Raw genomic sequence first — 24,707 nt, forward strand, 5'->3', positions numbered from 1 at the left:
ACCCCCATTTTCATGAGCTGAACTCAAAGATCTAAGACTTTTTCTATGTACACAAAATGCCTATTTCTCTCAAATATTGTTCACAAATCTGTCTAAATCTGTGTTAGTGAGCACTTCTCCTTTGCCGAGATAACCCATCCACCTCACAGATGTGGCATATCAAGATGCTGATAACACAACATGATTAATGCACAGGTGTGCCTTAGGCTGGCCACAATAAAAGGCCACTCTAAAATGTGCAAAAAAGAAAAGTGTTGCGCTTATAATTTTGTGCAGTGTATGTTCATTTTTAATGTTATCGGCCCAATAAGAAACGTTGGCCGATATATTAAAGCCGATAAATAGTGGATTCTTTTCTTCAGCTGAGCGACTTTAGATGCACACTGTTCGTCATGATGGTTTTGAATTGCTTGAAATATGATTGAAATCCCTTCTAAAAGGAAAATAAAGTGCAACGTGCAGTGCAAGTCTGTCATATAAGCTATAACAAGAACATTATAATTGCTTGGGACGTGGATTTTAATGGTGAGACTTGTATTTTTGTAATCAGGCTCTCAAAAATTATTTAAAAATTTGGATTTCGATTTATCAGCCAATATCTCGGTTATCAGCTTTCAAATATAAAGATTTATCAGTATCGGCCAAAATGTTCATATCAGTGCATCCCTAAAAGTTATGGTTCTTAGAATGAATGGGCCTTTACCCTAACAGATATGTGACACTTTCTCTATTAAAACTTCATTTAGAGGGTGGTGAAATATTACTTTGGATTTAAGAGATATAGACTGGTTAAGTCTAAGGCATTGTGACAGTAGAGGAAACTGTGGCTTGAGAGACACGTGACCAAAAGCTGAAATCATATTAATCGGGTCATACTAATCATCGGTGAATGTCCTCGGTGTGAAAAGCACCAAAGAAATGCATTATTTCTATTCAAAATCTTGTTTGCTCTGAACTATGTTTTTGATGTAAAAGAGCCTTTACGGTTGCCTGCACTAGTCAATCATTCATTCCAATAAATGCCACATTCTCTAGATTAAAAACCCATCGTAAAAGCAATTATTACCTGGAATGTGCATCTGAAGGCCAGCTGTGAAAATGACGGCTAAAAAGCATTTAATAAAATAAAATAAAAAGTAAGCTGTATGTTTTATTCTCAACTATATGTCCTAGCAGGAAGACATTTCAGTTGACTGTAAGCTACTTCAAACCACTCAGACGATGTCTTTCTGTTTTAAAACGTTGCATGAACGTGTGCGAGAGACACCAGCGATGGGTCTCTGAGACTGAAGATGCTACTGACGGACTCTCACAGAGCACAGGTGTCCAACATTCAACACAAACAACCTGCAGAAAACACTTCTGCATGACTGCCTCGTATCACAGCTCGAACACGCACTCACACCTCAGGCCAACGTAGATAGACCATGCTAATGTTGAAATGAGTAGCAGTATTTTGGAATAAAAAAAATATGACAAAAGAACAAACTCTGATTTGAATGCAGTGCCTTAATGCTTAATCACAGTCACATACTCTACCGTTTATTTACTCATGAGAATCAGAAAAAAGTTTGGGGAAATTTCCTTTTTTTTATGGCATTCCATTGTTTAGAGCATAAGAAACAATTGGAGAATTTTTTTTATATTTTATTCATGTTACCAGGACTCAGTTGTTTAAAAAAATAAAAGGACATGAAATGACATGTATAGGCAAAAACAATGTGATTTTATGTCATTCACCATTTCATTTTTAGCTTTAAGGTTTTTTTTAAACTAATGATTCTCAACTGTTATGAAAAATATAACGGAATTAATGATTATACCATTTTACTTTATGCAATATGTGAGGAAAGTGTTTTTTTCCCATTCAATAAAACTATAAACTGTTTTTTATATGCATACTAATGTGTTCTTGGTGCAACGTGTAATGAAAAAAAGCAGCGTAATATGATAAATAATTGGCAACACTTTCATATTATTTCATAGGAATATTGATATATAATTTATCTCCCTATTCAAATGCTGTGTCTCCCAGAATGCCTGATAAACATGATTTAAGTCCTGGTGTCTCCACATGATGTATGAAATCAATGCACGGTTTCATAACAGTCATATTTTGATTAGAAACCCCATTTTCCTGAGATGTTGATTTAAAAAATTGTCAGATTTAAATAACTACAAAATATCATATTTCCATAAGATTACTAAATCTGATCACTAAATTAATGTCAGTCATTTTAAAGACTAAGGAGAAGTTGTTCTCATGGTGAAACCTCCAAACATTTGGTAGGCTATCTCTGAAAAGCCCTGAATGTGCCGTTTAAAGGACATCCTGACTTAAAACCGTAAAAATAACCATGGTTTTATTATAAATGTGTAGTAAACAGTTTTTTGGTGGATTGATTACCACGTATCAACAGTTTTACTACAAATACCATATGGTTAGTGTATAGCAAAACCATGGTTAATTCGTGGTTACCATGTTTAAACTATAATAACCAAGTTTTTTTTTTTACTTGCAGTAAAACCATGGTTAATGGTGTCAGAGAAATTCACTCAAATATAATATCACTACAGTGGACAAAAGTATATTGGATAGGCTACTATAGGATATTATAGATGCAGAACAACATCCCCTCATATTTAAACCTTCAACACTTTATGCGACAATTAACACAAATATAATTCCACACTAGTCCAGCTCCGTTGCGTGAACGTGACAGCGTCTCAAAGCAGCTTTGATGAAAAATTCAGCAGCTATTCACTCTTATGTCAGAGAAAGCCGCGATCAATTATTCACAGACGGACTGTCGCACCGTGTCTGAGGGTTCGCGGCACGGACAGGTGACACGCAGGCCCGAACCGAACAGACATGAAACACCTTTTATTCTTTATTCGGTGTAATGTGATTTTTTATGACTTTATACACTGTTTAGACACGGCGCGCGCGTGCGCCGATTCTCAATTACAATCGTCACGCGCATAAAACTGATGCTCGCATTGACAGCTCGAGAGAAATGCGGATGAGGCGTTGCAATTAAAAACAAGACAGCAGATATTTATATATATATATATATATATATACCCTACATTTGAATCGAATGGGACCGGTGATGTCATGAATGTACTGATAGAACAAACGGGCGTTGGATTCGTGCGTCCATTACCTGATACTCTCCAGATTCGGGTAGAAAAGCCGTTACAAATCAGTGAAAAAGCGGGCAAGCATCTTTGTGTGTGTGTGTGTGTGTGTGTGTGTAACGCATATGCCGTTCGTTACCTCGTCCTGCGGATTCGGTCTCTGGCTTTGCTGCTCTTTAGTGGCCGTCATGATTTGATTCCCTTTTCAGATGCCGCTGAGAAATGCCAAAAATACCCAAACTGGCGATTCCAGCACTGCAGAATCGGGATCTCGATTCGCTCCTCCGTGTGGTTTTCGTCCGTGGAGGAGGAGCGCGCGCGGCGCGTTTGGCATTACAACGCAACCGGAACGCTTGATCGATCGTTGCGAACGTATCTGATTCTGAGCTCGAGCGAACTTAAACTGACGGGGAAATAACTGATGCAAATCCGGAAGGCGAGAGCAGCGCGCGCACTGATGCTGAGCCTGAGGCTGAGTTTGCTGAGGGTGGGGGGGTTCGCCTTGATGACGCGAAACCACAGACAGACAGACACCTTAAACAGCACGAGAGCTCAAGGATATCGCATGCATCAATGCAATTCTAGTAATTGCATTTATGCATTCTGCAGCTAGCATCAATTCCAGCATCTTGACCGTGACACCTGCGGTCAAAACCTGAAGAGCATCATCAATGTCAACTTGTTTTCCACCAGAAGCACGACCTCAAGTGACTTCATGAATGACATCCAACACAGAATTACGTAAAAGACTCAACCATTTGCTCATCATTCATTTGTGAATACCGTTTAATATGAATAAAACCATATGGGTATGTGACTTTATGTAACTCTTCATTTCACTAAAGTGGTGACAAATATATATTCCTGACAAAAAATTAAGTAAGATTCAATGTACTTACTAATATAAAAATCTGAATTCATTCAAGTGAACAGTTTTGATCCCCCTTTTGAAACTATGAAATGTGCACTGGATAAATTCTGCATCCATTACAGTTTAACATTCAGATGTAAAGAAACTAATGTTTTGTGTATTTTCCATATGGTTGTCATTTCCGTGGAACTGATTCCGTGTTACTAAACTGTGCCCAAATAATTGTTGATTAACCTAAAAAAAAGAGCAATTCAAAGCAGGAATTGGTCCCACTTTATATTAAGTGGCTTTAAGTATTATGTACTTACATTGAAAAATATGTACAATGTACTTATTGTGTTCTGTATTGTAAAACACTTTTGCTGCTATTTTTGGTGTGACACGGTTAAGGTTAGGGTCAGGTGTGCTGGTATGGGTAGGTTTAAGGGTGGGTTAAGGTGTAAGGGAAGGGTCAACAGTGTAATTACAAATGTAATTACATACATTAATTACAGCTGTAATTACATGCAGGTATTTTTAAAATATAAGTACAATGAAAAAATATGTATGTACACAATAAGTCCATTGTATCAAATTATTAGTTTCAATGTAAGTACATAGTACTTAAAGCCACTTAATATAAAGTGTGGGACCCAGGAATTACTTGGATTTAACCACAAATTCACTCTTAATAGATTAAAAAAAGAGTGAAAAACTGCAATTAATAACTTTTCCACAGTAGAAAGGATCCAACCAAAAGATATCAGATGAAAAAATGAGAAAAAGTCCATAACCTTAAAAGTCCATCACAATAACTATCAGTAATAACTATCAAGTGGTAGTTGCATAGCTGTCAATCAAGGAACAGAAATCTCTCAGATTTCATCAAAAATCATCGTTCTTCAGCTTGACGGCATCCCTTACTTCCAGTGTCCACCACCGGGGTTGAGGATTGCCGCCTCGACAGGCACCAGAGACCTTACAGCCACAGCTCAGAGCGGCCGTGTCGACAATGAGTCCGAGTGGACCATGTTCTCCACCTTCAATGTCTCCAGACTCCCTCGGGATCCGGTCGAAGCTCCGCCGGAGGTGGTAGTTGAAGAACTGTTTGACAGGGGACTCGGCCAAGTCTGCCGAGTCTGTCCAGCTTCCTCCCCCGCCAGGTGGTGATCAGTTGACAGCTCCACCCCTCTCTTCACTTGAGTGTCCAAGACATATGGCCGGAGGTCGGATGAAACGACCACAAGGTCATGTCTAGTCACGACAGTGACAGATGACCCGAAGGCGCAGGGAAGCGACCCTCTCGTTCACCGGGGTGAACTCTAACACATGGCGGCTGAGCTGGGGGGCTATAAGCAAACCCACACCAGGGGCCAGTTGCATAAACTTGTTCATACAAGATCTTAAGACACAGTCTTAATATGATGGCTAACTAACATTTAGTTAGGGTTCATCAGTCTTACTTTTTGGTATCAAAATAGATCAATCTTTGTTTTTCTCTATCTGATTTGAAAAAGGTATGAACAGTCTTCAAGAAGACAAATTGATGACATACTTGTAAGACTAGTCTTAGCAGTTTATACAACTGGCTCCAGCCCGCCGTCTCTCACCATGGGCAACTCCAGAGTGGTAGAGAGTCCAGCTTCTCTCAAGGAGTGTGGTTCCAGAGCCCAAGCTGTGCGTGGAGGTCACGCCCGACTATCCAGTCGGTACCTCTAAACTTCCTGCACAAGCTCAGGCTCCTTCCACGCCAGCGAGGTAACGTTACATGTCCCTAAAGCCAGTTTCCGTGTCCAGAGATCGGGTCATCGGGGCCTTCGCCTTCGACTGCCGCCTGATCCACTATGCACCAGGCACTCGCATACGAGCCCCAGCCCCAGACCTGGCTCCAGGCTACGCCATGCCGGGCGACGTCTCGGTCCTTGATTTTTTGTGACTCATAATGGGCTTCTGAACCTCTCTTAGTCTAACCCATCACCTAGGACCCGTTTGCCTTGTGAGACCCTACCAGGGGCATGTAGCCCCGGACAACATAGATCCTATCATTCGGGTACTCAAACCCCTCCACCATGATAAGGTAGCAGTTCAAGGAGTTCATTATTTTCCTGTTTATCCCTGTGAAGCCGCTTTGAATTTGTATTGCGCTACACAAATAAAGGTGATTTGATTGACATTCTGTCGGTTCTCAAAGAACAGAACTGTTTGTGGAAATGACTAAATAAAACAGAAGATAGATTTACACAAACAGCGGATGTCTGTGGGTGGATCAGAATGTTGTAGTTTTTAAAAGCAATGTAATGTATAGTGTAATGCTTTAAGTTTACAATCTCAATAGATACAGTATGAAAGTTGTTTATTTGCAGTTGTTATTCAAGTGCTGTACGGTTATGCTGTTAGCTTTTTTCAACACAAATCCACTTTCAGTTCTTGTCAAGCAGAGGAACAAGTCGATCTGTCTTCAAGTCTTGACTGTTTTTTTGGGCTCTACTAGAACAGGTTTCCATACTTGAATGTTGATTATTTTCCCCATATTCTCCATTGTTGCAGCTCCTCTCTTCCCAGCCACGTTTCACCGCATGAACTTTCCCCATGAACTAGGGTACTCGGTCCACAAGGACCCGGGCCTAAAAAAGTTCTTCCCTCAGGAAGACTCTGCTCGTGAGGTAGTACTTTTTCAAAGTTCAGGAACTTTCGTGGGTGGGACTTGGGCTCTGAAAATACTGATTGGTTGAGTTAATGACGCATTTTGATTGGTTGACTCCACGCAGCATTTCAATTCAACCACCATTTTGAAAAATCTTTGCAGTGCGAGTAGTCCTACGTCACTGGACTAATCTGCCTAATCTTCACAGTACTTTAGACCGCGGTGGAAAATTACAAAACAACAGGTCTGGGGGGAAAAAAAATTCCAGTGACAATTTGTTCTGGGTAATTTCGGTGGAAATATGTCTTCTGTCAGTAACGCTCATAGATATATACACTAGATGTCGCCTTGGGGTTCTAAGCATGCGTCAAAACCGTCGCCATCTTGGAACAGGGGTCTTGTCATAGGAAGAAGCTAGGTAACACTGAATTCATGGATGATGTCGGACTTTTGTGCTGCGTATGGATGTTCACACGAACGAAATCTAAAAACCAGACAGCAAGGGATTACATTTCACAAGAATGTGAAATTTTTGTTTACATTTATCTGGACTCAGTGATAAATACATGTCTGACCGTTGGAACGAACCAAGACAACAAGAAAATCGCATTTATGACGATTTATGGTGATTTTATTTCCGTTAGACCTTTTCCTACATTGAGCTGATGCATTAAAGAGGAGCAGCTCCCCTATTCCATGATGGCGGCTCTATTGACGCATTGGTTCCAATGAACTGCCGTAGCCAAGGCGACATCTAGAGTATACATCTATGAGTAACACTGTTTAGTTCCTGTCTCTATGAAGCCCCACCCTCTGAAAAGCATAATATGCTCTGATTGGCCGGCTAGATCAGTGTGTTCTGATTGGTCAAGCGCTTCGAGTGCGTTTGGAAAATGTCCCGTCCCTTACTATAACCGCCAGTTTCAGGCCCTGGACATATGATGCATTACAGAGTCTCACTCACAGCTCGCTCACCATTACTGGACTTTTAAACAGCACATCATGTTATCTGTCAGTTAAACTCAATGTTTATCTATCAGTATTCATGTCATTTCAAAAGTTTTTTTTAGATGCTCCAAACATCCTGAAAATACAAAGGTCTTGCTGCTTTATTATTGCAAACAGAAGACAAACTGATCTCTGTGATCTATCGCCTCTGAATTCATGAGCTCCAGATTTACTCAAGGTGATGACAATCTTGTGCGAGGTGTTCAAGAATGAGAGAGAGAAACATCTTTCTGACCTGATTTCACCGGCTCATTTGTGTGTGGATATTATGGACATACTGTACATTTAGTCCAGATACACAGATACAAGTTTAGCTGAACTAATCGGTCTGAAATTGCTCCAATCACCCTCAAACAAACTGTTTTACCACTAAATCACTTCATGATCTGCAGCACATTTGACTGACAATTTAAAATCCAATCTGAAGCGTTCTACTCATTATTTACAGTGATCAAACCACAGTTCTGGACTGAATCTTGGTGTTTTTCACACAGCATGTTTTACTCGCGTTGCCATTACGTTCCCACTTAAACCTCTCGCCTTTAGTCTTTGTCAAAAAAAAACTGACCTCTTCCTTTAAACAACACCAATAATATTAGATGACCCACAGTTTCAAGTCAAGATAAATGAGTGATGAATCTGCTGACAGGAAGGAAACTATATTTTTAAAAAACAGAACCTGAACATCTACTCGACTAACCAGAACCAGAGCTGAACTAAAGCTCACTGGATCTGTCGAAAAGAAGCTGGATGGAGCTCAGCTGTGTGTCCTGGTTTCATCTGGTGTGTGTGTGTGTGTGTCAGATGGTGGCTTTACACTCATTAAGGTGAGACAGCGCACGCTCTCTCTCACGGGAGTGTATGCTAATTATTCTGGGTCAGAGTGATAATTACACAAGTACGTGCTGAATCTATTAATAAAGTTCTTCAAGTCTTCTGCCCTGCGACCCCGGCGACCTTTACTGACACTCTGTTAATTGAGGATTACAGCTTTAAAATGGACACATAATCTGATCAACAATATCAGAGCATTTTTCCTGTGGTTGTGACTAAATTTAATTAGGCTGCATTAATTAGGGTGCGACTACAGCTGCTCTGATTCATGTGATAAAGACCAAAAGTGGGATGAAACAGCATTTTGGTTTTGAATGACATGCCATTGATGAATGATCACTCGGTCCCGTCCTCGCAGCGCACAAATCAGAGAGAAACAAAGCTTGGATTACACACAAAATTCTCTTTGTTTGAAAAGAGTTTGTATTAAATAAACCAGAAACAGTAGGGGCCAAAAGTGATGTCCAGGAGGGATATTTGCTCAATTAAACCATCAAAAGATGAGGAAAATATTTGATCTTTTTTAATATTTTAAATATGAAGGAAGAGCAAAACACTAAACTTAAAGGGATAGTTCACCCAAAAATGAAAACTCAGAACACAAATTAAGATATTTGTGATGAAATCTGAGAGCTGGATCACTCCTCCATAGGCTTCTAAGGGATTTAAAACTTGTTCCCCGAAAAGTTATTAAAGACATTGTTAAAATAGTCCAAGTGACTACAGTGGCTCAATCTTAAGTTTATCAAGCGACGAGAATACTTTTTGTGCGCAAAAAACAAACAAAAATAACGACTTTATTTCAACTATTCATTTCCTTCTCTGTGGGCCTCGAGTCAGTTAACGTAGTGTGATTGCGTAGAGCTACGTCACACGTAGGCTCACTATTGGCCGACGCTGGTCATGTGTGTGATGCGTGTGACGTACAACACAGAAGCGCTACGCTGTTACACTAGTGCACTCAGAAGTATGCGCTCTATGCACGAACGCTGCTGACGTATTTCCGGTAGGATCTCAGCCAGCGTCTTTACTTCCGCATAGCGCGAAGTGTATAGCGGCACAACTTTAATAAAATTCATTTTCTCAGAAACGGAGACAACGATTTTAGAAACTGATTCGCTAGTCGGATTTCGCACGATATGAGAGAATACTCACCCTCAAAGTTGTCGATGTAGGTCGAAATATATAATTTAAAGCCCTTCTCTTTCTTACTCTTATGTGTGACAGCTAACTGCCTCACAGTGTTGTTAACATCATTCACGTCAACCGCAGGAAGTTTTTGTAAACAGCGAGTGTAATTTGCCATTATCTCCACCTAAGGCAAACCCGGCTTCTGACGCAGCACCGGATGTAACTGGGCGGGCTGAGACAAAACGCGGAAGCGATCGTGCATAGAGCCTATTGTGTGCAGTAGTGGCCAAACCACCGATCCGGCCCACAGAGAAGGAAATGAATAGTTGAAATAAAGTCGTTATTTTTGTTTGTTTTTTGCGCACAAAAAGTATTCTCGTCGCTTGATAAACTTAAGAATGAGCCACTGTAGTCACTTGGACTATTTTAACGATGTCTTTTAATAACTTTTTGGGGAACAAGTTTAAATCCCTTAGAAGCCTATAGAGGAGTGATCCAGCTCTCAGATTTCATCACAAATATCTTAATATGTGTTCTGAAGATGAACGAAGGTCTTACGGGTTTGAACAACATGAGGGAGAGTAATTACTGACAGAATTTTCATTTTTGGGTGAACTATCCCTTTAAGTAATTTGACAAGTAATTATTTGGCAAAAAAGGCAAACTACAGCTAGATGTTGTATTTTACTATGCAAAAAAAGAAAAACTCACAGCACAGAGGAAAAAGCATACATTGACTACAACATAATCATTAATATTTAGTTGGTTCCCTCTTGTATGGCAGCCAGGACAAAATTTATGTCGGTACAATTTGGCATGTTTTATTGCATATTATCACAAATAAAACAATCGACTCAAAGTACAACTACACAACATGACCACAAAAATAATATTTGAGTGCAGTGTGATGATGTTAGTTTTTTCGGACATAACTTTTGGCCACTACTGCACACAATACTTCTATCAAATTAATGCAATTAAGCTCATAATCAAAGCAATCATAATGGTGGTAAAATATCATGTCATATGATATAAGCAACGCTGTCTACATTAGTGATCAAAATAGAGTAAATCATCTTTTGAAAGTAAACTGATGCATCAAATAATGATTTTATCATTACATCGTTACACCGATAGGTGGCGACAAGTGACTGTAAACAAAAGTATTTGTCATTGAATCATTCAAGAGATTCGTCGTCAGTGTATCTTGATTTAAGAATGTTCAGATATTTGTACTGGAAAACAAGACAAAAATACTGAGTAAGAAAATAATTTCTTTGCAGTGCACTCTTAAAAATAAAGGCTCCTAAATGGGTTTTTCACAGCGATGCCGTAGAAGAACCATTTTTGGTTCCCCAAAGAACCTTTCAGTGATTGTCCTTAAAAATGAAGAACATCTGAATGACCTAAAGAACCTTTTTTCCACTATAAAGGACCTTTTGTGGTTCCATGGAACCATCAATGACAATAAAAACTTTTATTTTTAATATAAGGTGTGGTAAAACATTTTTAAGGACAATCAGAAGAAAGGGATCACTGCACTGTGATATTGTGATAAAACTAATACGTTTCACATCTTTAAAACTTCATTGTTTAATATTTTATGCAGTATATTATCATGGGGACATAAAAACATTCTGAAGAGCAGGAATGATCCATAACTTCTCCACATCTCAAAATAAACGACTGACTTCAGTGTTTTCTTTATTTTTATGTATTGATTGAGTAAAGTTCATGCAGGCTGATATGTTGCACTGCTCTCTAGTGGTCACGAATGAGCCGTTCAGGCAGTCAGTGCATCTACAGTAGTGGCCATAAGTGATGTGAAAAGTGAAATCAGCACATGCCACATATTTTACTACCATTTATGTTACTACGATTATGAGCTTAATCACATCAGTATTGTGTGCAGGTGTGGGCAAAAGTTTCCGGCCTAGGAAAACTGACATCTTCACACTTCATTCAAATATTGTTAAAGATTTTGTAAGCATATTGCATAGTTGTGTTTGGAGTCGATTGTTTTATTTGTTAGAACACAATGAAACATGACAAATTGTGACATTTTTATATAGGCTGTCATACAAAAGAAATTATGAACGAATGCAAAAAAAATATATATAAATAATTGATTTTGTTGTAGTCACTGTTTGCTTTTTCCTTTGAGGTTTTTGTTTTCTATGATTTTTTCCTTTTTTTGCATAGTAAAATAAAACCTGTAGCTGTAGATTGACTTTTTTGCCAAATAATTTTGTCAGATAAATACCTTAACCAAGTTTAATGTTTTGTTCTTCCCTCTTATTTATATATATATATATATATTTTTTTTATATATATTTTTTCCTCAGTCGAACTTGTAGGGTCATTAAAAACACATATACCCTGCGGACAGTATAATATTGATATAGTAATTACTCCCTCTCTCTAAAAAATATTGCATTACTTATTACTAAGTAATGTAGGGAGGAGTTGGGTGTCTGTAATGTTGTATGGTTTTCTAATGGACCCTGAGTCTGACGATTAAACTTGAAATAAAGTTGAACTACTAAATCCAATATCAACCATGTTAGATTTTGATGTTAAATCCACTATTGTGTTATAAATTAATGTTTTATATTTACTGTTTTAATTGTTCTATATATACACAGTGTTTAATTAAATCACATCACAAGCAACTGTAATTAAATTACAGAACAATTAAGAGTAATCCTTTAATTTTTCAAGGGAAAAGTAATTAAATTACAGTAATTAGAAACTTGGTAATGCATTACACTCAACACTGTTAACATGCAGCAATAAATTACAAGAGTTATGGTAGATTCAAGTCAAATCACCTTTATTTCTATAGCGCTTATACAATACAGAGTGTTTCAAAGCAGCAACTTTAAATATGAGACAAATTCAAATAGTCTAAAAAGACAATAGTGCCAATATTTAGCTCAATTCTCATCTGATTATCAGTGCAGTCAAATACCGAATTACTACTTCTGGAACCTCAGATGATAAACTGATGAATAAAAGATTCGCTCACTTTCTAAATCAGCACAAGGCTTTAACATCTATAAGAACCAAACGCAAATCATCACGAGTCCAAATCAAGATCTTCTAAATCAGGGACCAGTGCCGTGATGTGCCAGTTTATGGCAACCAATTATAGAGCATCTGTGTGTAACTTCAAATATGAAGAGCCATTAGTTTCATTACAACTGTGGGAAAATGTGTGGGAAGAAAGCCACTTAAGTTAACTTGCTGCTAAGCAACAGGCGAAAGATGAAGTTGAGGTAATAATAAACAGTTCAAAAATAGGCTATGGGTCGAGCAGAGTGTTAAAGGGCTCCTATTATGCTTTCTCTCATGTTCATTAGTGCAGCGGTTCTCGAAGTGTGTGGCGCCCCACTGGTGGGGAATAGACACGTGACAGGTGGGGCGCGCCAAACGAGAGGAAATTTTCCTTTTTATGCCTTTATCTTTATTCGTTGATGGTGAGTCCGCATCGTCAACTTCATCTTTGCATCGACACAGAAAACACAAGTTTATTAATAAACAAATGTCTCCTTGCTATTTTTTTACACATTCATAATCATTACTTTTGCCGGTTCTTTGTGGCAAGCTTTAAGCGTGCGCTCGTGCGCTTGAGTGCGGCAATATAACGCTCATTATCCTGTATTTCGTTCGGTTCACATGAAGTCACTGTAGCTTTGCGCCGCCATCTTGACGACCGGCGGTCTCAGTAATGCCTGCAATATGTTGTGCAGGAACTGCAACAACAGCCGAAAGAGGAACCCCGAACTGGTATTTTATTCTATACCAAAAGAAAAGGATAGAAGCAATGTCTCATATTGTATGAATGTCTAATATTGTATCATGTCTCATCTTTCTGTGCGCACACACCCGACCCGAAGCGTGCAGCCATAGCGAGTACAGCGCGCGAGTAATGAATTGAGCTCTGTTTCGTGTCTGAATGGACAAATGCACACAACATTATGTTTAAATGTCCGTTTTGGAGAGTATTCACGTAAAATATGTCGGTTGTGTATTAAACAGGGTTGTCATCCAGTCTCTTTGGTAGAGAGAGAGAGACAGAGAGACAGAGAGAGAGAGAGAGAGAGAGAGAGAGAGAGAGAGAGAGAGAGAGAGAGAGAGAGAGAGAGACGAAGAAAACAAATTAAGCATGCAAATGGAAATTATCGCGGCCGGAAAAATTATCGAGCTCATTTTTTTATCGTGCGATTAATTGATTTATTGACTATCACGACAGGCCTTATCCAGATTAATGACAGCTAGCCGTGAGCCGTGGCTAACAGCTAGCAAGCTACCAGCTGAGCCACTTAGCTAGCTAACAACTCGCTACCTAGTCAGAGCAAACTACCACCAAAATCATACATTTGATTTTTTATATAATACCAACATTTCCCATGATTAAATATAAGTCCTTGGTGGCCAGGTGCCGCACTTTTACGTTTGTAACCCATCCAGCCACAGCATATCAGGGCTCTCAAGTTTTATCAAAAGTTTAGAGTGAGATTTAGGGGAGGAGCCACCCAAATATTTGCAGCAGCGGTCCCTCGACCCAACCAAATTCGCTTCAATTTTTGCTAGCAGTTCAATTTTGCCTATTGTTCATAATTGACCCGCAAAAATGGAAATTATAACAATTGTTAAATCTGATAAAAAGACAAATTCATCCAAATAAAATGAATAGTTATATTTAAAAAATACAAATTTATTGAAAAATAAAAATAAATTTGACCCCAAACAAGCCAAATGAACATCAGTGCTCAATGTACATAACATTGTGTCATAACAACTTGCCCTGAGCATGCATGTCAAGACCCAAACCGGTCACCTTTACATGGGTCATCGGATCCCCATTTTCCACAAGTTGGTATGATTCTTTTGGGTCTTCATGTAAAGTTTGTAACATACTTTGGTTAAAATTTCTCAATGGTTGTGTAAAACAACACCCTTTTTACCTCTTCAAAAACAGCTCTGTTCAAGGTGACCCGTTTCGGTGCATGTCTCTTTAAATGATAATGAGCAACAACTTTTTGGCTTTTTGAGGATTAAAAAAAAGTGAATGGATTTTTTTCATTGCATGGTGATTGTGTCCACACACTGCAAAGACACATTTATTTGTAAATACCATATAAAAGTGTATTTTGCATCCGATGACCCCTTTAAAAGCAGTTGGAGAGTTTTTGAATGCATCAAAAATAATTTAGCACGAATTTGGCTATACTCCTCAACATCAGCTCTCACTGTCTTTGATCACAGGCAAGAGATATCGTCCAGGAATAGTAAAATCAAAATGCTAAAAAAAATTAAAAATAAATGAAGATGTCCGCAAACCGCATTCATCAGATCGTGCTCTTTCAACTTCCACTCCGTGTGTGCGCGTGTTGTCTAGTAACGAACGAGCTTGCAGCGGGAACACATAATTTACCCGGAAACAACTAATTCTAATTTCTGATTGGCTGGTAGCTAGCATTTAACTCTGTATAACTCGAGACAGATGCTATGAACTCGGCAGAGAACTTCCCTCCGTTTGCCTGCGCCTCGTCCATTAATTGTATAGCGGGACAAGTTCCCTTTCTCCTCAGCGTGAGAAATACAAGGTGTGGCGTGTGAACGGGTTGAAATGCGTGTGAGACTTGAGAGCCCTGGCATATTGATACGCGTCTTTACTCTTGAAAGCCTTCAAGCGATCCCCACTGTATGGGGAGGGGTTATGCACAAGATATATTTATATATATTATGGAAGGCAAATTTGGGGCAGATAATGAAGGACAAAAGAAAACTGGGGGTAACAAATAAGGATCGGAGCCTAAAATTAAAATTTTATCCATCGATCTCTGTCTTTCTCTCTCATTCAAATGGGCAGTTTGGGTGGCGCCGGGCGAGATCGGTCGTCAATATGGCGGCGTAAAATTTCTAGTGACGTAGGTGGCATCTATGAATAGCCTACTTAAGTAATTGAATAAATATAAAGGGGCGATTTGTCCACTAATGGCTTAAATGAACAACTACTAGTCGACTAGAAAAAAACTTTAGTCGGAGGCAGCCCTTATTCCACATATGTTTTCGAACCAGCGGGACATTCTGTGTTGAGCGCGCGACACTGAGCGCAATGAGCGAGCGGAGGAATATTCAGAAATGCGCTCTCTCTCTCCGCTCACATGCTCTGATCGGAACAAAGGAATATTAAAATAATGAATCATTAGTTTATATCTTTTACACTGCCCATCATTTTAATCCCATATCAAACACAGTATGTTATGTCTATTTTAATATGTGTAATATATATTTTTTTTCTCACGTTTTTAAGTACAATATTATGTTAGTCCACAGCCCCCAACCAGGGGGTGCTGATGCTATGACGAGTTGCACTTTTATTTCTTTTCTATTTTTGAACTTGATACAAATTTTGACACAGCTGCACTTTTATTTTCTTTGTTTTTGAACTTGCTGTTATTTGATGTAGATAGTTTGTATTTAGATACAACTTGTTACTATACTGATACTACTTGTTACTTCAAAAAATTGGAACATTTTAAGCTTGTTGTGTATTTCATTAGCATTGTGTTGGGGCGATGGGGGCAGGTGGAGCTTGAAAATTCCCCCTTGTCCAAAGTGGGGAATGACCGAAAAAGTTTGAGAACCACTGATTTAGTGTGTAATGTTGCTGTTTGAGCATGAAAAAGCTGTGAAAGTTATTCTCTATATCTGTGTCACTGTTTCTGAACTCCCTGAAACGCCTCCATTGAAGTCTTAAGTTTTCTTCACAATATTCCTCATTTATATAATTAAAACGCAGAATAAAGGGGCGGGGCCTGGTTGAGATATGGTCCGTTCAAGTTCTCCTAGGAAGTTCGTACTTACGAGGTGGGAAGTCGTGTTTACAACGGCATACGTTCAAGTCACTTTCGTCGGAGTAAGATGGCAGTGTACTTTTCTGTTATTTAATTACAAAAAAATACAGCAAGGTTCTTAAACTTTAGTTCTAGAAAACGAAGAACTAAGATTTGCATAAGGTGTCCATACATATTTTTTCCGAAATAAGGTCCCATGAGCCGGAAGCGGAGGGGAGGTAGGCCTGTCGCGATATTCAATAAATCAATTAATCGCACGATAAAAAAAATGAGCTCGATAATTTTTCCGGCCGGGATAATTTCCATTTGCATGCTTGTTTGCTTTCCTCGTCTCTCTCTCTCCCAAAGAGATTGGATGACAACTCTCAGTGTCGAACCCTCTTGTTAGTTGCAAGGTATTTTGTGTGCCGCGGCGCTTGTCAGTCACATGGCAGGGTTTCCCATACGTTCATTTATTTGTGGCGGCCCGCCACAATATCAACGCTGATCGCCACACATTGATTTTCGAATGTTTTTATTATTATTATTGTATGATTGCAGAGCGCCGTAGCACATTCGCGCAGCACTACCTCTTGCCAGTGGCGGTTCTAGAGGGGGGGCCGGGGGGGCCCGTGCCCCTGTGACAACAAGCTCGGCCCCCCTTGTGGCCCCCCTAAATGTGGAGTGTGAAATAATTTTTACAAAACTGTTTTTTTTGCTATCGTTGTTCGTTGTATGCGTATTATTTTTTTTATTATTCTATCTTTGTGGATTTGCTTGTTCACGTGACAATTCGCATCACATTCGCGGGAATCGCGGCAGGATAACGTCTGTCTCCTGCACGCGAGAGAGGAGAGAAGGAGAAAGCTGGTAAATGTCAGTTCAGTTGCAAGTTCATTCTTTATGTGCGTATCGGGTGTGCGATGTGTATTGTCTATTATGATATTGTAATCAATGTTTTAACTGTATACGAGGCACCGTGAGCTGACATCGCATTTGTCTCTCGTCCTTTCACTGCTGTGTGCGGTTCATAGGTAGGCTATGTCCCCAAATTAGTTTATGTCTTATATTTATATCATATTATGTTCTTATATTAGAATATCAGATCAGCAAGAGGGCCGTTTTCCCGTGCACAATTGCAACTGTGATATTGATGTTATACAACAGTTAAATTAACAATAAGTGAACATTGGGCGTTACTTTTTAGACACAATATTGTCAATATTGTTTGTTTTCCCTTTATTTCGCCGACTAGAATTTCAAAATGAAACCGTAGCAGAGTCTCAATGCAACAGACAGCGATGATTTATTGACTGAAATCCGCATTTTGAAGGAATCACTTGCTCCTTTCCCGAATGAATCAGCCGTTTGAACGAATCGGTTGTATGAATGACTCCCTCAACTCGCTCATTAAGACCGTGACTTGCCGCCGCCTACTGGCGGTTTTAGTTTCATATTTAAAGTACCCTTTAATTAGAAAATTACAATTAGAAATCATTTCATATTTAAATATTGATTTAAAAAAAAATCTCATAGCTTTATTTATGCAATTATAAATGGAGTGTAAATATATTAATCCCATTTCTGTGTCACCTCTAGACTGCACTGCAAAGATGGATTTTGATTAAATTATTTAATTTGACTGGTAACAGTGGTACTGTATAATTATTGTATAATTAAGTATTATTGTATAAATAAGTATAATTACTGTATAATTTGAATGTTAGTATTTGACATAAAAGGTGATTCATAACTCTAAATAAGTTTAGAAAGAATGTCCATATATAGGTGAAAATGCCCCTGGAAATCAATTTAAGGTGGCAAATTAAATTAATAAAAAATTAATTAAAAAATTAATTTCAGTCCCTGCTGTTAACTGACCACTGCATAGAATATTAAAAAATATGAATATCTTTGTGAGTCTGCTATCAACAACAGGCCTAAACCAGCCATGGCACCAGCACAAAAACACAATCAGTAAAATATCATCTAATTATCAACAAAACATTGAAAATATTGAGATATATTTTTGTCGATATTGCACACCCCTAATGTACGGTATGAATTTTGATTTCTTCAGGTCTTAAAAAGCCTTAAATTTGACTTTAAAAAGTGTGCAGGAACCCTGTAAACGGTTAGTAGTTACCTAGCAAGTCAGTTATTTTCAGTAAATGAATTAATACGCTTCTTGGTCCCCATTGCTTTTGCTCTATAGTTCTCACCAAAATGAAGAGAAAGAAGGACATCATGTCAATTACAGTTACTCTGACTAATACTGAATATGTAATGCAAATGTAAAAATATAATGGAAATGCAAATGCATTGTTGAATGATTATAAACATGGTATTTTGCCTGTTAATGCCTGCAGTGCAGTCCAGAAAACGATATGACAACAATAAGGTCTAAATGTAACTGGCCCCTCTAACAGTACAACTGGCCCCAGCTTGGCCCCCCCAGTTGAAATGGTCTAGAACCGCCACTGCCTCTCGCTCGTCCCTCTCTCTCCCTCATATGAGGTGCCATCTAGGGCTTAAATCAAACTTCATTCACGCACACATATATGAAACACTTGCATACACTTATACTAAGTAGTCAAACATACATGTATACTGCTGAATGCTCAAACAAATACATATGAAATGCACAAAGACACACCTAAAGTCGCTCACGCATATACACGCAAACTCTACACACACGAGGTTCGCGCATTCATATGAGACGCGCGCGCGCAAACACAAACTCTCTGGTCACACACTCATGAGACGCGAGCACACACACACACACAAACTCGCGCTCAAACTCAATGAGACGCGAGCACACACACACACAAACTCTCTGCGCACATACTCATATGAGACGCGAGCACACACAAACTAGCGCATAGGCCTACTCATGAGACTCATACTCACACACACACACACACAAACTCTCTGCGCACATACTCATATGAGACGCGAGCACACACAAACTAGCGCATAGGCCTACTCATGAGACTCATACTCACACACACACACACACAAACTCTCTGCGCACATACTCATATGAGACGCGAGCACACACAAACTAGCGCACATAGGCCTACTCATGAGACTCATACTCACACACACACACACACACAAACTCGCGCTCAAACTCAATGAGACGCGAGCACACACAAACTAGCGCACATTGGCCTACTCATGAGACTCATACTCACACACACACATTGGTTAGTGCATTTTTTGTTAACAGAGAATGAGAGTCCATTGCTTTTATTGTTTTTGGTTGTTTTGTTCATTTATTGCGGATATTTAAAATGTTTTCCGTTTTCGGTGTTAAATAGTCTTTAGAAATAAAAGTTTATTGATTTTTTAAAGGGTGTACCTGCATTATTATGCCATTATCATTATTTTAGATTAAAATGGTCTCAGAACGACAATATTATCGTTTATTATCAATATTATCGTTTATCGCAATAATTTCTTGGACAATTTATCGTCCAGCAAAATTTGTTATCGTGACAGGCCTAAGGGGAGGGACTTAGGCTCTCTATACGGTTTCGGGAAACAGCCGTGACTAGTTAGTTGGTTTCGTCAACGATGCATCGTATGGTAGCGAACCAGTGAATTACGGCGATGAATGCGAAACACACCCCAGAGCGTTACTGACAGACTGGACAGAGAGGAGCTGCAACAATGGAGAATATGGGGAAAATAATCAACATAAAAGGGTGAAAACCTGTTCTAGTAGAGCCCAAAAACACAATCAAGACTTTGAAAAAAAGGCCATTATAGCTCCTCTTCAAAATTACACAAACCTGATGGAGACTTTAAAGAAATTTGGTTTCAATAAACAGTATGTTAAACAATAAACATACAAAATACTAGGCAGTGGTCCAGGTTAACTGTTGATATAAACATCCTTCACCTGGACACCATCTCAACATCAAATGAAAGAAGAATTGGCATTGGAATACACAAACGCTGTGGTGTTTGCATGTTTCTGCATGTGTTGCGTGGGTGCGTGTGGAGTTATGCGGTGCATTAGCGAGCTGCCGCCCACCAACATCATCTACAAGCAATCATCCTTAATTCCTCTTATACATGCCATAAAACCAATAACGGAAAACCATCATTCCAGTGTTAGCAAAGCAAAATTTGCAATCAGCTCAACACTCGACACACGGCTGTAAAGGCCAGAAACGTAAAGTTATGAATCATTTATAGGTACTTTGGAACGAAGCCAGGCTGTGAAGGACATGGTCTAACAAATATGAATATATAATATGAATTTGAACATACTGGGTACAGTTTATAAAATTGAAATCATCTTGTGTGAAATGAATGCACTTGGACACAAATCAGCTGCTCGATGTTTGCCATCAGATTATTGTGTAGTAATGGTGTTATTTCACTGAACAAAATTCACCTTACAGGATGAATGCAGGTTTTTAGTGAACACAATTAATTCAAGAGTAGAAAAAACTTCTTGTAAGCATATTGTGTAGTTGTGCTTAGAGTCATTTGTTTTATTAGTGATAATATCAAGGATATTTTATCAAGGCTGTCATACAAAGAAATTATGAACGAGAGAGAACCAATGAAATATTAATAATTGGTTTTGTAGTAGTTTATTTTTCCTGTGAGATTCTTGTTGTTCTCTGCATTTGTTTTGCCTACTAATATAAAACCTGTAGCTGTAGTTTGTCTTTTTTTGTCAAATAAATACGTTAACCAAGTGTTTTGTTCCCTCAAAAAAAAGAAGATGATATTTTCCACATATTTTGATCGTTTAATGAATCGAAATTGTAGGGTCATTAAAAACTGTCATGATCCTGGTTCTCTTCTCGTGTTTTATTGGTCTCTGTCTCCCTCTTCTGGTCATTCTCTGTCTCTGTTCCCTCTAGTCCGCTCTCACTTACTAATCTTCCCCAGCTGTTTCTCATTCTCTCATTATCGCACCTGTTCTCTATTTTCTATCATTAGCTACTCTCTATTTCTAGTCTCTCGTGTTTCTCTCTAGTTTGTCGGATTATTGTTGACCGTCATGTTCGTACCGCTGATGATTTCTCTTGTCGAATGTTCTGTTCAGTCTAGTCCAGTTGTCTGAGATCTACCTGCATCTATACCAGTTCTGAGCGGTTACCTGAGTAAGGTCCAGAGGACGTGTGAGGGATCTGCGCTTCATCAGTTCTCCTTTGCCCACTCACCACCAGCCCACGAGACATCCGCGTGCGCTTCTCTGTTCCTACAAGAATATTTTGGGATTGTTTCTGTTTATCGGCCGTTGCGGCTCTGCCTTGTTTCATTAAAGACTGTTAACCTGCTTTTCGTCTCCTGAAGTTTCCTCACGCAGCAGTCCCCGTGACAGAATAATCCGACCAACATGGATCCAGCTGATGAACGACCCATTCAGAACGCGATTGAGATCCAGGGAGCCATGCTGGGGAGACACGAGGAGGAACTCGCCGCCGCTCGTCAGGCTGTTGAGACCCTGTCTTCCCAGATATCTGACCTATCTCAGCAGTTTCACTTTCTCCGAACAGACCCGGTCCGGTCTTCTGGTCCCTCCGCTTCTGAGCCACGAGTGAATAATCCCCCCTGCTATGCGGGTGAGCCTACCGAGTGCATGTCGTTTTTAACCCAATGTGAGGTTGTGTTTTCGCTTCAGCCACACACTTATTCTGAAGAACGGACTCGCATAGCCTACATCATCTCACTTCTCAAGGGACGGGCTCGTGAGTGGGGAACGGCGATCTGGAATTCCGATGCCATCTGCCTCAACAGCTATTCCCTTTTTAAGGACGATATGTTACGAGTGTTCGACCGTTCGGTACGGGGATCGGAGGCTTCTCGTCAGTTATCCTCTCTGCGCCAGGGAAGACGCTCTGTCGCCGACTTCTCTGTGGAATTCCGCACGCTCTCCACTTCTTGTGGCTGGAACGAGCCCGCACTGGTAGCGCGCTTTGTCGAAGGGCTAAACGCCGAGATCAGGGATGAGGTTCTGGCTCGTGAAATACCCACCTTCCTCAACCCTCTCATTGATTTGGCCTTACGTGTGGAGGAACGTTTTGAGCTGCGTCGACGAGCACGTCCAGCGGTCCTCCCTTCCTTCCCAGCTTCTTTCGGTGCCTCTTCATCTGCACCTGCAGCGGACCAGGAGCCTATGCAGCTGGGTGGAATCCGGATCTCTGCTTCTGAACGCCAGCGCCGTATTACAAACCGTCTGTGTCTTTATTGCAGCGCTAACAACCATTTCGCCTCTTCCTGCCCTTTAAAAGACAGAGCTCCCCAGTAGAACGAGGGTTACTGGTGAGCGCATCCTCTCTAAGCCCTCCGCCTCCTTCACGGACTATTTTTTCTGTTCATCTCCGCTGGCCCGACTCTTCTATAGACTGTCAGGCTCTTATTGACTCTGGTTCCGAGGGAAATTTTATTGATGAGACCTGGGCCCTTAAGCATGGCGTTCCCCTTATTGAGCTTCAGGATCCCACCACTGTTTTCGCCTTGGATAGACGGGTTCTCGCCAGGGTTCACCGCGCTACTGCCCCCTTGAGTCTCACCGTATCCGGTAATCACCGCGAGACCATTTCTTTGCTGGTGTTTCACTCCCCTAATATACCTGTGGTGCTGGGTCATCCGTGGCTGGTGGAACATAACCCTCAGATTAACTGGTCTAAGAATTCTATTTTGTCATGGAATCTTTCGTGTCATGCTAAGTGTTTGGTGTCCGCTGTGTTTCCTGTGTCTTCTGTCTCTGTTTTTCAGGAGGAACCAGGTGATTTGTTAGGAGTCCCTGAGGAGTACCATGATTTGCGAGCGGTCTTCAGTCGATCCCGGGCGGCATCCCTTCCTCCTCATCGTCCGTATGACTGCAGCATCGAGCTTCTTTCTGGAACCACTCCCCCCCGGGGAAGGCTTTATTCTCTCTCCGTCCCGGAGCGCCAGGCGTTAGAGAAGTATCTCTCTGAATCCTTAGACGCTGGTACCATAGTTCCTTCTTCCTCTCCAGCCGGTGCAGGATTCTTTTTTGTGAAGAAGAAGGACGGCTCGTTACGCCCCTGCATCGATTACAGAGGCTTGAATGACATAACTGTCAAGAACCGCTACCCCTTGCCACTTATGTCATCAGCCTTTGAAATCTTGCAGGGCGCTAACTACTTCACAAAACTGGATCTTCGCAACGCGTATCATTTAGTTCGCATCAAGGAGGGTGACGAATGGAAGACCGCTTTTAATACTCCGCTGGGCCACTTTGAGTACCGGGTTTTACCGTTCGGCCTGGTCAACGCCCCCGCCGTATTTCAAGCTTTGGTCAATGACGTTCTACGAGACATGCTAAACGTGTTTGTCTTCGTCTACCTTGATGACATTTTGATTTTCTCTCCGTCTTTACAGGTTCATGTGCAGCAGGTTCGTCGAGTCCTCCAACGACTTTTAGAGAACAAATTGTTCGTCAAGGCTGAGAAATGCACGTTTCATGCTCCGTCTGTTAGTTTTCTCGGCTCCGTCATCTCGGCTCAGGGCATCAGTATGGATCCTGCTAAGGTTCGCGCGGTCACCGATTGGCCCACACCTGACTCCCGTATTGCGCTCCAACGTTTTTTAGGGTTCGCGAACTTCTACCGAAGGTTTATTAAGAACTTTAGTCAGGTAGTTGCCCCATTAACCGCTCTAACCTCGGTCAAATCTCGTTTTGTCTGGAGTAACGCAGCTCAGACCGCCTTTGATCGTCTTAAGACATTGTTTACGACCGCGCCGGTTCTCGTCACCCCTGACACTTCTAAGCCTTTCATTGTCGAGGTCGATGCTTCGGAGGTAGGAGTAGGAGCAATCCTCTCGCAGCAGTCTTCCGCTGACGAGAGGATCCATCCTTGCGCTTTCTTTTCTCGTCGCCTCTCTCCGTCTGAACGAAACTATGACGTGGGTAATCGCGAACTTCTCGCCGTCCGATTAGCCCTGGGAGAGTGGCGCCAATGGCTGGAGGGGTCTTCCTTTCCGTTCGTGGTCTGGACTGACCACCGAAACCTTGAGTACATCCAATCTGCTAAGAGACTCAACGCTCGTCAGGCTCGTTGGTCTCTATTCTTTACTCGTTTCGATTTCACTCTCTCCTACCGCCCGGGTTCAAAGAATTTAAAGCCTGACGCGCTGTCTCGTCAATTCTCCTCTCCCAAGACGTCACCCGTCGAGTCTATCCTTCCCCAGGAACGAGTGGTAGGGGCTGTTACTTGGGGAATTGAACGAATCGTTAAGCGCGCGCTTCCTCACGCCA

At 40.5% G+C, this 24,707-nt stretch overlaps 1 protein-coding gene across 2 annotated transcripts in view; it reads right to left on the bottom strand.

Moving 5' to 3' along the window:
* Positions 1 to 24,707, bottom strand: part of dpp10 (dipeptidyl peptidase like 10) — an 80,056-nt gene that overhangs the window by 50,807 nt on the left and 4,542 nt on the right. The window contains exon 1 of one of the 2 annotated variants that reach the window (XM_077215828.1): positions 3,281 to 3,850. The exons of the other annotated variant lie outside the window; for it this stretch is intronic. Coding sequence (XP_077071943.1) covers positions 3,281 to 3,331 — 51 coding nt within the window. The 5' untranslated portion in view covers positions 3,332 to 3,850. Of the gene's footprint in view, positions 1 to 3,280; positions 3,851 to 24,707 lie in introns of those variants that run through there. 2 annotated transcript variants of the gene reach the window in all.

Source organism: Siphateles boraxobius, unplaced genomic scaffold (assembly GCF_051911475.1).
Source record: "Siphateles boraxobius isolate OS27281-9 unplaced genomic scaffold, OSU_SipBor_1 7, whole genome shotgun sequence".
NCBI lineage: Eukaryota > Metazoa > Chordata > Actinopteri > Cypriniformes > Leuciscidae > Siphateles > Siphateles boraxobius.